The following is a 12,024-nucleotide window of genomic DNA, read 5'->3' on the forward strand; positions in this document are numbered from 1 at the left end:
TTGAAATTTCTTGTAGGAGTTAATAAAATCCAGTTCAACCTAGTATATATCCAACGTGGGACTCATCACACATTCACACACAATCAATCAAATTGAGGCATCACAGGCCTAATTTCTCTAAATAATCCATAATTAAAAGAAATGAAAAAATGTACGTGAGCAGTAACTTTTGATAGAAGCTTCATGGCCAATTTTTTTTAAAATTGTTTTTTAATTTTTTTTATAATAATTGATAAACAACTACTTACTTCAGTTTCCTCACTTTTCTTTTTTATTTTCCCTTCTCTATATTTTTTTCTAAAGAAAATTTTCTAGGCATCATTGTATTTGATTTTGACGTCATTGTAATTGACAACTCTTTTTTTTTTTTTTTTTTTTTTTTGGGAGAATGGATAGCTCTGCTGTCTGCTCTCTCTTCTTCATTTCTTTGTATTTAATATATAGGTAATAGGTATACCATGTACAATATGTTGATAAAATCGTGTACAACAGATGAATTTGTAGACGAGGCTAGTTGTATTTATTTTCATTTTCAAATCACATACTTTTTCTTTACTTTTCAAAGCACAAACACCAACTATTAATTAAAAAAAAAAAAAAAACTGTTTTAGATGGTTAGAAATGTTAAAGGTTTCTCTCTCTAGAGAATTCCTCCAAACTCTCACATATCTTTTTATTGAATTTGAATTTTGAAAATTTAACTATTAGATTGCATGTTTTTATCATATCCACTATGCTTGCAAATATTCAAGAAAGACCAAAGATAAATAGATATGTCATCAATTAAATGTTTAAATTTTAAGTTTCTGTAGTATAAAATTATGTATAAAACATAAGTTTATTAGTTGAATAGTAAAATAACATCCGATTTGAATTAAATTTGACATATGTATTAAGAACATAAAAAATATGCAATCCAATAGTTAGATTTTCAAAATTCACACACAATAAAAAGATATAAGATGAGTTTGAAAAGTTTCTGTAGGGCCTGGGTTCGAGCACTTCTTCTATTGGATGAGTAGACTCAAACCCAACTAGCCCAATACAATAAATTTATAGAGAATGGGTTTAAGAACTAGGTTTTAGCGAGGATTACAACAACTAGACACGGTTATGAATAGATTGAACAACAAGGATATGGACTAAAGTATGAAAATTTGTCCTCAGGTGTTTCGTCCGAGGAACTTAGTGTTCTTATTATTTCTTCAATGCTAGGTTACAAAAGCTTTTATGATCATGCAAATTGCTCCCGTATTCTCCTTTTTTCTCTTCCTACTGATTTTCGATCCTCCATTCTTGGAGGATCTCTCACATTATATATCCCCTTCCAATCGATCTTGGCCCTCCATCTGTTGATCATGCAGGTCATTACTGGAGTGCTCGTCCCATCAGCCACCTTCCCAAACCCTTTGTGAATTGCGGCAACCAAGACCGCACTGTTCAAGGGTCATTTCCTCATCAATGCGGCCAGAACGTTAGTTGGGTGCATTTAATGCGGAGGTGACAGTTTTTCCTTGAATTGCTCCCACACCATACCCCCATGGGTGTCCTACTGTACTTGTCCTATTTCCGGGGGTGCTCTGGGAGGCTGCCTTTGACGTCGTGCCGTTCTTTCCTTTTGGGATCTGGAATGCCGAGAACAGGATCGTCCTCGGCAACGTCTCTAGGCTATTTGGGCTTTCTTTGTTCGTCCTCGGCCATTTCTTCCTCCTTGGCGTGGGCCTTGGGCTTAGCATAAAGCGGGCCGAGATTGTCAAATTCTTTGGCCCCACAGTTTCTCTCTAAACTAGTTTTGAAAAGAAACATTTTCTATAGAAATACTTACATACTAAATAAAAAATAATATGTTCCTAAAAATTGCAATAATAATAAATTTATGTAAAAAAAATGCAAAAAATAATAATTTTAATTGAGTGTTAGGAGAAATAGCAAAAAGTTATTTTAAATAAAGGTAAGGATGCCAATGTCATTATTTTATTTGGTTTAGAACCTATATTAGGCTTTTATCCTATTTTAGGGATACCAATGTAAATGCTCCATTTTTCTCCTTTTTTTTTTTTTTTTGAATTTTTCTAACACAGTTCAAGAATAATATTTTAATTTTATCACAATAAATTTTTAGACTACCAAAATACATTGAATTAAAATCTTAATAAAATCTCAAAATACAGAATATATTAATATTTTGTAACAATTAAATTATGAATAAAATTTAAAAATGTGTATATTTTTAAACTATTAATAGTATGAGTTGGGAATGGATTGACAATTTTAACAACTCAAATTTGAATAGGATAGGGTGGGATCCTTAAATAGAAAATTAGTGGCCAATAACAAAATAGTTAAATTCCATTTAAGAGATTACATTCTAGCTCATGGAACTAGAGCTAGCAAAATAGGGGCACACATGAGTTGGGTTGGGTTGAGTTGGAAGATATTTTCAATCTAACTAGATCTTGTTGGTTGATAAATTCTCAAGTAAAAACCAACCTAATCCACCCCATGTGTTGGATTGGGTCAATGGATTGGACTTAAATGTTTCATGCCTTGTAGAACCCAACCTAACCCAAATCACACGGATTAAGTACATATGATCCCATAATTAAAAATATATAAACACACAAATATATATATATATATATATATTTATATATATAAGCCTCAAAAAGAGCAAAGAATGTAAAGGACAACTAGATAATCGACTTTGAATAAATATGCATTCAAAATATCAATAATGGAAAGGATTAGATAATAAATCAGAGTAATTATTGTTATAAAAATAAGGTCATGTTAACGAGTGCCCTTAGGGCAATTGCTAATAAACCATATCAAGAAAGTTTTTGACATCACTTTTATGGGAAATATAAAAAGTTGTCAGCAAAATTAATTGCTTTATCGTTTTCCCATAAAATATTTATAAAAATAGTTCCTAAACCAATACCCTTAGGACATTGTTAACATTTCCCATAAAAATAATGTTACTTGAAAGTTTTTCCACTTGAAATGTATGCACTTGCATTAATATTTTGAAAAGTACTACACTTGGTGATATTTGCTAGAAATGCAATTTACAAATGATGATGCACGAAATCGTTAGTAAGTCAATCATCCAAACTTGCAGTCATTAGAAAACCTGAAAAGTTAGAAAATCTTAAGAGTGAAAATACTATTAGAGTGCACTGGTGTGGTGCTAGCCAAAGACACTCCTAAGGTTAAGTTAGAAACTCACAGTGATCTCAATGAACTCAAAAAAGTTTTGATAATTGTGTTTTCATGTATCTTGGTGCTTATATAGGGGTCTGAAGTAACCACTTTTTCTTAATTGTAGGCATTAGCACATGGGCTAACGGCACTAAAATTATTGGGTTTAGTATTCCCATACTTGGCGGTTGCGAAAATTTACGAGGGTCTTGCGCAACGGTTTTTACGCTTGAGCATAGTAGGATGATTAGCTTCAAGTAGATGTCCTTACTCTTCTGTCTTTAGGGACAGAATAGTGGTGAAGTGGAACAAACGAACGAGTTAACCAATTCAGATGAGTTAAGCTCATTAGACAAGTCGAGCTTGTGGTTTCTGTTCTCTGAAGCTGACTAGTGAAGCTGACTAGTAAAGCTGACTGATGAAAATATTCCCCATTAATTAGCATGTAGGTGACGAATGGGTATATATGTAATGAATGAGCATGTAGGTGATGGGTGCGCATGTAGGTAATGAGTACTTTGTTGAAATATTCCTTATCAACAAATAAGAGTAAAGTTTTCTTAAGAGTAAAGTTTTCTCAAGAGTAGAAGGGGGTATTAATGGTAGAAGGCTTGGAGTCTTTTCTAGATTCTCTAGGCTTGTGCCAAAAAACTGCTTCTTTAAAGCTCTTCTATAGTGAATTGTTGGAGGCAATTGCACACTTGGACTTTGAACTTTGTGGAAGATTGCTTGTGGAGGCAATTGGACACTTATTTTGAACTTTCTAGAATACTTGGACACTTGGGAGTGCTTATGGGGACAATTGGATTCTTGGAGTCTTGCTATCACAAAAATGATTATCACATGAACACTTGGGAGTGCTTGTAGGCAGTACTTGAGTCTTGGACACTTGGGTGTCTTGCTTTCATGAAAACTAGCTTGTAACCTCATGCATATGCATGGATACACTTAAAGATATATAATAAGATGCATAATATATGAAGGACTCATTCTGTCAGACACAAATATTCCTCCAGAATTGTTAGTTATCACCAAGGTGGAAAGTGATTGATATTTGATCATCCAAAATATTGTTTTGATCAAACCAAAATCCTAAATTGGTTGATAACAATGTTATGCCTCACTGCCTCAATGTGTTACATTACACCAATGACCAATCCATCTTTCATCCCACATCACTAATTTATGTCACAGTAGGGGTCAACTTGGTGTATAAATAAGATGTGAGCATGACAGACCAACATACTTACCTGGACGGGGTCAATGGGTGATCAAAAAGGCCCATGGCCTAGGCTAGTAACCTCTATTGCACTTAGGAGGGGAACTTGCCTAAGGTCTACCCAAGTGGTGGAGCCTATGTCATAATTTGTGGTAGAGGGGGCCTGCGTTCGCGCAGCCCTTGCCAATACTATATGCTAAATTGGTTTCTTCTTCTTATGCAATCAAGAAGAAGAGTAGATCTTTCTCAAGAAAAGAATAAGAGTAGATTTAACTATTCACACTAAAATGTGGAATTTTTATGGAGAAACTTGAACATTGAAACTACTTTCTTATCATATCTATAATAACTAATTATCTATGATTTGTAGTGGAATAGTGCCTCTCATTTTTTTTGAGTCATAAAATTTGAGTAGATTTAAATTTCTATATTTCTCTTTGTGCCCTTAATTGTTATTAGTAAATTACTAAAGTAATAGGGTTAAGGGTTAATCAAAGTGTTATGCCCTATTTTTGTAGATTTTTATTATGCCTTATTATTATTATTTTTTTATTTAAAATAAAAATTTTACTATAACTTAATCTAAGTGTGAAGTGACCATCACGCTAAAAATGCTATTTTTAGAAGGACATGAAAATGAACACTAAAGAGGGTTTTTTTTTTTTTTTTTCAGTAATACATAGATATATAGACTTGAAGGATCATAAAAATGCAATAAATGATGTTCATTGAATACAAAAGCTCAGACTATTTAAATGCAATGTAACCCTGAAATATGAATTCTTTAGGCTTAGAAAAATTTGAAGATTGAGGCTATCAAGTCAATCTATCAAACTTTTATTAGTCAAGCTGTTGATCATACAGCAAACAGACCATAGGAAGTTCTCATTATTTCAAATATGTAGATTGCATAACATACATAAAGCAGTTTCTGATATTCAGAAACAATCAGTCATAAGTCATATTTTCTGCCTCATGCCTAATGGAATCAAAGAGCGCAGTAGACAGATAACGCTCTCCAAAGCTGGGAAAGATAACCTGTATTCAAAACAAAATCAAACAGAATAGTTAATGGATTGAGTTTGGAATACACAGACTAGTACAGCTCTAACTCTAAGCCGTCTGTGCATTTGATACAATCCTACACATAAGTGCAATGGAAAAATGAGTTGAGGGTGGCAAAAGGTCAAGTTTAGGTTTTACAACTGGATTGCATATATCGTTTTTTGGAGTGCCCAAACCCATGTTGAACCTTACTTCCATACAGACTCAACCTGGTCTTTGTTTTAAGCCAACTTAGGAATTTATACTTTTTACTTTTTTGTAGGTAGGTCATTTAATACGAATCAAATCCAATTCTAGGTTAGTTAAGCAGGTATGCAATACTTATGCAACTCCTAGGAACACCAGTATTAAAACTTGGGCCAAATTATTCTGAAATTTTTTCAAATGATTTTTTTTTGAAATTATTGGACTTAAAAAACATTAGGGTGTCACAATTTTTTTTTTCAATTTTAAATTTCATTTTTAAAGATCCATTTATATAAACAAATGAAGACAAGGGGGCTGATCAATATGATATTATAGCCCACAAGCAGCAGCTTTGCTGAAATACTGTAGAGCTTGAAGCCTTGAACAATATTTACTTCCTGGGTTAGGATGAGAAAATTGAAGAAATATAAATCCTAAAAGGAGTTGTATGAGACATAATTAGAGGGATTCTGGAGCAAATTTTGAAATTAGTTAAATCAAGCTAAGCACAATACCATAATACATATAATGAAGTGCAACAAAGATTCTATATCAATTTAAAGAAGGCACTTGGACTTACAGCAATAAGTTTTCCAGCATTTTCTGGCCTCTTTGCCAACTTTATTGCAGCAGCAGCTGCAGCACCAGATGAAATCCCAACCTGCAAAATACATGCTTCCACGTTCAGCATAGAAATGAATTGTAAAAAGTTCTTATAGAGCCATTACCTTAAGTAAGTATCCTACCAGCAAACCTTCTTTCAAGGCAAGCAGTTTAGCAGTTTCAATAGCTTCCTCATTTGATACCTGAAAAAGTTACCAAAAGCATTTTGAGTCCGTGAAATAAAATCTATGGTTAAATATGCAGATGCCAGTGATCAGAGAGTTGCCATGTAAGCAATAGCCGGTAATTGCCATTACGCTTCAACAAGATTGAAACAGAAAACAGGAAGTTATTCTGCTACCACTGTAACGGGTTCGTATAACTGTCACAAGGATTTGCAACTTTTGTTTTAACTTTAAATGGGAATGTCCAAGCCCAACTTAGGTTGTTGTTGTTGTTGTTTTTTTTTTTTTTTCATTGTAAAATGTATTTAATCAGTCACTAAACGATTATTAAAGCCCTCACAAACTCCAAGAAAATAGAAAGACCAATTTCCATAAGAACTAAGACAACAATATGCTCAAACTTGTCCATGTATATGTATTCCTTATTGGTCTCCAGAATCATTTCTGTTTTTTTTTTTTTTTTTTTTTTTTTTTTTTTTTTAATTTTTTTTTTATTATTATTATTTTTTTTATACTAAAATGCAGATATTGAGTTCAGCTGAGTAGTGTGACATATTCATTTAAGAGAATGACCCATCTCATGATTGTAAAAATTTTATTTTCCTGTCTCACTCACAGAAACAATAACAAAGATAAACAAGTTCTTCCAGAACCATTTTCATTTTCATACTGAACCTGAAGCAAGCGTGACGGGTAATTTATTCATTTCTAAAAATATAATTCATGAAATAGCCCAAAAGAATCGATTCTCTGGATTATATAAAGAAACAAGCCCCATAAAGCTGACTCTCATCAAGATGAAGTGCCCTTAAACCAAGTATAACAGGAATGAACTTTACACTTATAAAGGACTAAAATAAAAAATAAAATCCTAAAATAAACTACCCTCTAAGACTGATAAAATTACTTAAAAGACTTTTCTAGGCAAAACTTTCACATACCTAGTCCTTAATGTCCTTTTGTTGAGCCTACTTATCTGCCTTCCAAAATTCAATCATCCATAATGACAAATAATGTTCCAAAGGTGATAAATGAGTTATACCTCCATTGCAAAGATAACTCTACTTGCATACCCATAATTACAATGTATTCTGACTATGCTCATGCTTTTCACTCAATATGCAACACTTCTAACTATAGCACAAGTACATAATTTCACATGTGAAATCAAGGTGAAGGAAAATAAAATAGTTTCTGGACTCACCTGAATAACTTCATCAAGCAGCTTCATATCCAGAACAGTAGGTATTATACCAGCTCCAATTCCTTGGATAAGATGCTTGCCTATGATATCACATATGCTTGGTTAGTCAACTATACATGCGGTTATTCAAACTTGTGCAACTTCTATCCCAATTATAGAAAAGGATTTTTTCCATCCTATCTCAAGCTAGGACCCAAGCCAAATTTTTAGCTCAAGAAATTAAACTCCCTTAACTTTAGACTAATGACTTTAGAATACCATAAAAATAAACACCAAAATACATATGATGCTTTCCCATTATCAGTTTCAAACAAATAGTTGGGTGCAGTAAATGTTAGCTGAACTCATCAAAAGCAACCGCAAATAAACTACATCCCTAAATCACACATTATACATCACTTCCTATTAATTTTTTACATTAAGTTTAAACTAAATAAAATTTCCTTTGGCAATTTCTTAAGAGGTGTATTATGGAAGCTGGTTAAACATCCACCTCCAGTCCTCAAAAAGCCTGATCAAACCAGCTTAGTGTCACTCAAGCTCCACATGTAGAGCAGCTTCCATTCACACTAAAGCCTGCATGCTTAGCAGGTAGAAAAGCTTGTGCGAATTTACTAAATAGAACAGTTCCAGAAGATATATAGCTATTTCGTTTATCAACCTTATTGTTCAATAACAACAGAAAGTACAGTTATCAAACAGAACTGTTACATTTATATTTAATAGCAATGCTAATGAATCACTGATGTGACTCAACAGTGAAACTTAAGCCATAATAAACTTAGCCTTCTACAAAACAAACAATTTTGGCCCGCCCTCCTTGAAATTTACTGATAGCACTCCAAACTGATATCTGCAAAATGTGTTACCTACTGATACTCTTCAAACCAATTATTCAAACTCATAAAGTTACAATATGTCTGGTTTAGTTTGATTAAGTATCACAAATTGTTATTTTCTAAGGGGGTGACTTTTTCATACTAATGGAACCAGGAAATCTGGAACTTTTTCCTTGTACCAATATAATTCAAAGTCTTGTAAGTACAGAATTTCACATATACACAAGGGAAATTGCATGAACGAAGAGTAAGAAGTCAGGCCATGAACAAAAAGTTAACTGACCAGGCTGTCCTCCATTCAAGACTGCACTTTCAACTGGTTCTACTCCATACACCTAGACATTACCAAAAGAAACATACCATTAGGAGCATGTCACGTGAGTTCTCTATCCCTCTCTCCCTCAAAACAGACACACAAACACAATCATAAGTCAACCTTTATCTCAGGGTTTTTCTCCTTGAGGAAATTCCCTGCACCAGTTACTGTACCCCCAGTCCCTATGCCTGAAACCAGGGCATCAACTTTCCCTCCTGAATCTCTCCATATCTCTGGGCCAGTGGTTTCATAATGGACCTAACAAAGATTGGCAGCATAATTAGTTAAGGGTGTCAACCATACATTTGTTATCACAAAATATCTAACACAAAGAATACCTTTGGGTTGGCAGGATTTTCAAATTGCTGAAGGATATAGCTATTGGGTATTTTACTTCGCAGTTCATTGGCCTTATCAAATACACCATAAACGCCCTTGGCAGGATCTGTAAGGTACAACTCAGCTCCAAAAGCTTGAGGCACCATTCTTCTCTCAAGACTCATTGAAGATGCAATGGTAAGGATAAGTTTGTAACCCTTAACTGCTGCAACGAATGCCAATCCAATGCCAGTGTTGCCACTAGTAGGCTCAATGAGGACAGTCTTTCCGCCATTCAAACATATCAAGAATCAAGGGAAAGATGTTAGTTCAACACTTCCAATAATATTTCTTTTTAGATTGGTAAGTTACACAAACACTTAGTAGTCTTTACCGCATGATCTCACCCTCCACATAGCACTTGTTAGGGGAGGAGGAGATGTCAGCTGTGCTAGAGCTCATTCGCTCAAAATTTTCATAATATAGACAATTCATGTAGCAAAGTCTCTGTGTAATCAAACATTACTTGAAGAAAAATTGAAATAGGGAAAAACTAACTCCAATATGAGCACCACTGAACTAGGAAACAAATCCAAAGAAATACCCCGATTTAACTGTTTTATGTCATAATGATGCTAACATCTGCATAGACTTTGGTGAAAACATATATAGGACATGAACATGTATAAGAGACAAATACATTGCTGCTATTACAAAGACAAATTTAGGGAGAGGCAGGTAGGGTGGGTTGGGGTTCAATTTTTCTAAAACAGTGAAGTGAGGATTTTTTAATACCAACCTTCCCTGGAGTAATCAAACCCTTTTCTTCAGCATCTTTAATCATACTATATGCAATCCTGCATGTCAAAACGTACATCCAAAATGCATGTCTCAACTAGAGATTCTTGAACAAATCCTATTGTTGCTAGAACACTTTAATATTAAGAAAAATATAATCAATACAAAAATAACAAATTAGATGCCTGTCTTTGACACTAGAGCAGGGTTCCATCATTTCAAGCTTGGCAGCAATACGGGCTACACAGCCATCTACAATGTGGTTGAGATATACCATTGGGGTATTGCCTATCAACTGCACAAGCCAAAAATTACCACTAGCAAAATTCAATTTAAGAAAAAAGAGTAACATGAAAAGAATTTGATTCTAAGTATAAAGAAATACTTCAGTAACATCTTTCTTGATTGCACACTTGTCCTCCATGTTATCTTTTCACCCAAAAAATAAACTGCAAGGAAATCGTGAAAGAATGAGAGAGTTTCGAAGATGTAAAGTTGCAGTCTTATATAATTACAAGAAATGTTTCAGTGCACATGCTAACAACCAACAAAAATAATATACTCACACCAAGTCTTGAAAAATATAAAACTATTTGAATTAATATTGAAAAGAGAAGGAAATTTTTGGATTGAGATAATGTGAATTGGAAACAATATGCTTTATTTTATTTTTCTTTAATTTTTCCTAATTAATTTACTAATTTCAGTTATAAAAAGAAAGAAAATAGAGGATAATTTATCAATATGTATGGTTAATTAAACATAATGTTGAGTAATTTCAAAAGTGCTGAATTAAAGTGTCATTTTCGTGTCAGATTGTTGGTGTCTGCATTTTTTTTCCAATGTTATAGTTTTTTTTTCTCATCATCATAGTCATCAATTTATCAACTCGTTTTTATTTGAAATACTATATAGTTTTTTGTTTTCAAATGTGATATATATAGGGTTTGGAATAAGATGATTGATAAGATTCAACAACATAATTTATCTCATATAAAGAGAATTTAGGACATCTTTTGGCCCCCCAAGATGAAATCCCTGCACAAGATATCAATGCCAAACCTACAAATTATATAAAGCTCCACAACCAAAGAGCATAAAATTAAAAAGCAATTAATGCTAAGAAAGCATGAAAAAAGTGTCAGGCAAAAATATGTCAGTGGTAAATATAATAAAAAACCCCAATGAACACCAAAGTTAAGAGCCTATCTAAATAAGCAGGGGCCCAAAACAGAGGAATCACTAAGAAATTTCAAGGACTCAGTAGTTTTTTCTTGGAACTCTCAAGTACCAGTGCAGACTCTTGAAAAAGAATCACCAGAACCTCAAAATCAATGTGCCTTCGTATCACAAGCCAGTGTACTTAAATATTCAACATAAATAGAGCACATGCAGTAATGGCTGAGCAATTTTCTTTTTTCCTTTTTTTTTTTTTTTGGTCAGTAATAGCTGAGAAATGTCCAAGTACCCAATTTTGGAATGTGTCTAATTATGCAGAATTTTGAAAAATATATTTCAAAAACCCAAAATTTAAGAAGCCTCAATATAAAAAACAAATCATTAAAAAAATGAACAGCAAGATTCCACATTACACAATAGTGGAAACAGTCCAATAATTCATTACTTGGAGGAAAAGACCAAAAATAAAAATAAAAAGAAGAATAAAAACCACCACAGAATTAAACATATAAGTCATTATGAACTCCCCAAAAATTAAACAGAGAAACAGCCAGAAAATTTCTTAGTACTCAAAGATGAAAACGCTCTATTAAGGCAGGTTTTATTGAGAAGGAATCACCAACTACCCAAATAATTGACAATCAAACAGAAACTCAAAAACCACAAGAGCTATAATTAAAACAAAAAAAGAGCAGAGCAAATGAGCTCGAACTTTTATCATGAAGAAGAAAACCTGATCTCTAGAGAGTTGTAGACACAAACACACTGTTGAACTATATATTTGGCCTATTGGGTATGCATGTTTTGCTACGTGGCTTAGCCTTTTGTGTGATTCTCTTTATATTGTTATTGACGTTGGCCAAGCCTGTTAGGGGAGTCAAGGCTTTCTAGGGAACTGCAATGGAGCTCTC

The 12,024-nt window shown here is 33.4% G+C and overlaps 2 protein-coding genes and 1 non-coding gene across 6 annotated transcripts in view; 2 read left to right on the plus strand and 1 right to left on the minus strand.

Annotated features, from left to right (window-relative positions):
* LOC126717301 (uncharacterized) overlaps nucleotides 1–4,607 on the plus strand; it is a 32,764-nt gene extending 28,157 nt beyond the window's left edge. For both annotated transcript variants that reach the window (XR_007652514.1, XR_007652513.1), the window contains exon 5: nucleotides 4,536–4,607. The gene's annotated coding sequence lies outside the window, so the exon portion shown is untranslated. The remainder of the gene's footprint in view (nucleotides 1–4,535) is intronic.
* LOC126717300 (cysteine synthase-like) overlaps nucleotides 1–12,024 on the minus strand; it is a 29,116-nt gene extending 17,092 nt beyond the window's left edge. The window contains exons 1-11 of one of the 3 annotated variants that reach the window (XM_050418838.1): nucleotides 11,826–12,021; nucleotides 10,320–10,383; nucleotides 10,120–10,229; nucleotides 9,936–9,993; nucleotides 9,157–9,420; nucleotides 8,939–9,076; nucleotides 8,786–8,837; nucleotides 7,664–7,743; nucleotides 6,418–6,477; nucleotides 6,252–6,332; nucleotides 5,169–5,458 (exon numbers count right to left, since the gene is read on the minus strand). In XM_050418838.1, the coding sequence (XP_050274795.1) occupies nucleotides 5,369–5,458; nucleotides 6,252–6,332; nucleotides 6,418–6,477; nucleotides 7,664–7,743; nucleotides 8,786–8,837; nucleotides 8,939–9,076; nucleotides 9,157–9,420; nucleotides 9,936–9,993; nucleotides 10,120–10,229; nucleotides 10,320–10,358 (972 nt within the window). In that variant the 5' untranslated portion in view covers nucleotides 10,359–10,383; nucleotides 11,826–12,021 and the 3' untranslated portion in view covers nucleotides 5,169–5,368. Of the gene's footprint in view, nucleotides 1–5,168; nucleotides 5,459–6,251; nucleotides 6,333–6,417; nucleotides 6,478–7,663; nucleotides 7,744–8,785; nucleotides 8,838–8,938; nucleotides 9,077–9,156; nucleotides 9,421–9,935; nucleotides 9,994–10,119; nucleotides 10,230–10,319; nucleotides 10,384–11,825 lie in introns of those variants that run through there. The other 2 variants (XM_050418837.1, XM_050418839.1) reach the window with 2 other exon arrangements.
* Nucleotides 4,444–4,603, plus strand: LOC126720120 (U1 spliceosomal RNA). The gene has a single exon (XR_007653274.1). It is a non-coding gene; the product is annotated as a U1 spliceosomal RNA (small nuclear RNA).

The sequence above is a fragment of the Quercus robur genome, chromosome 3, assembly GCF_932294415.1.
Source record: "Quercus robur chromosome 3, dhQueRobu3.1, whole genome shotgun sequence".
NCBI classification, from domain to species: Eukaryota; Viridiplantae; Streptophyta; class Magnoliopsida; order Fagales; family Fagaceae; genus Quercus; species Quercus robur.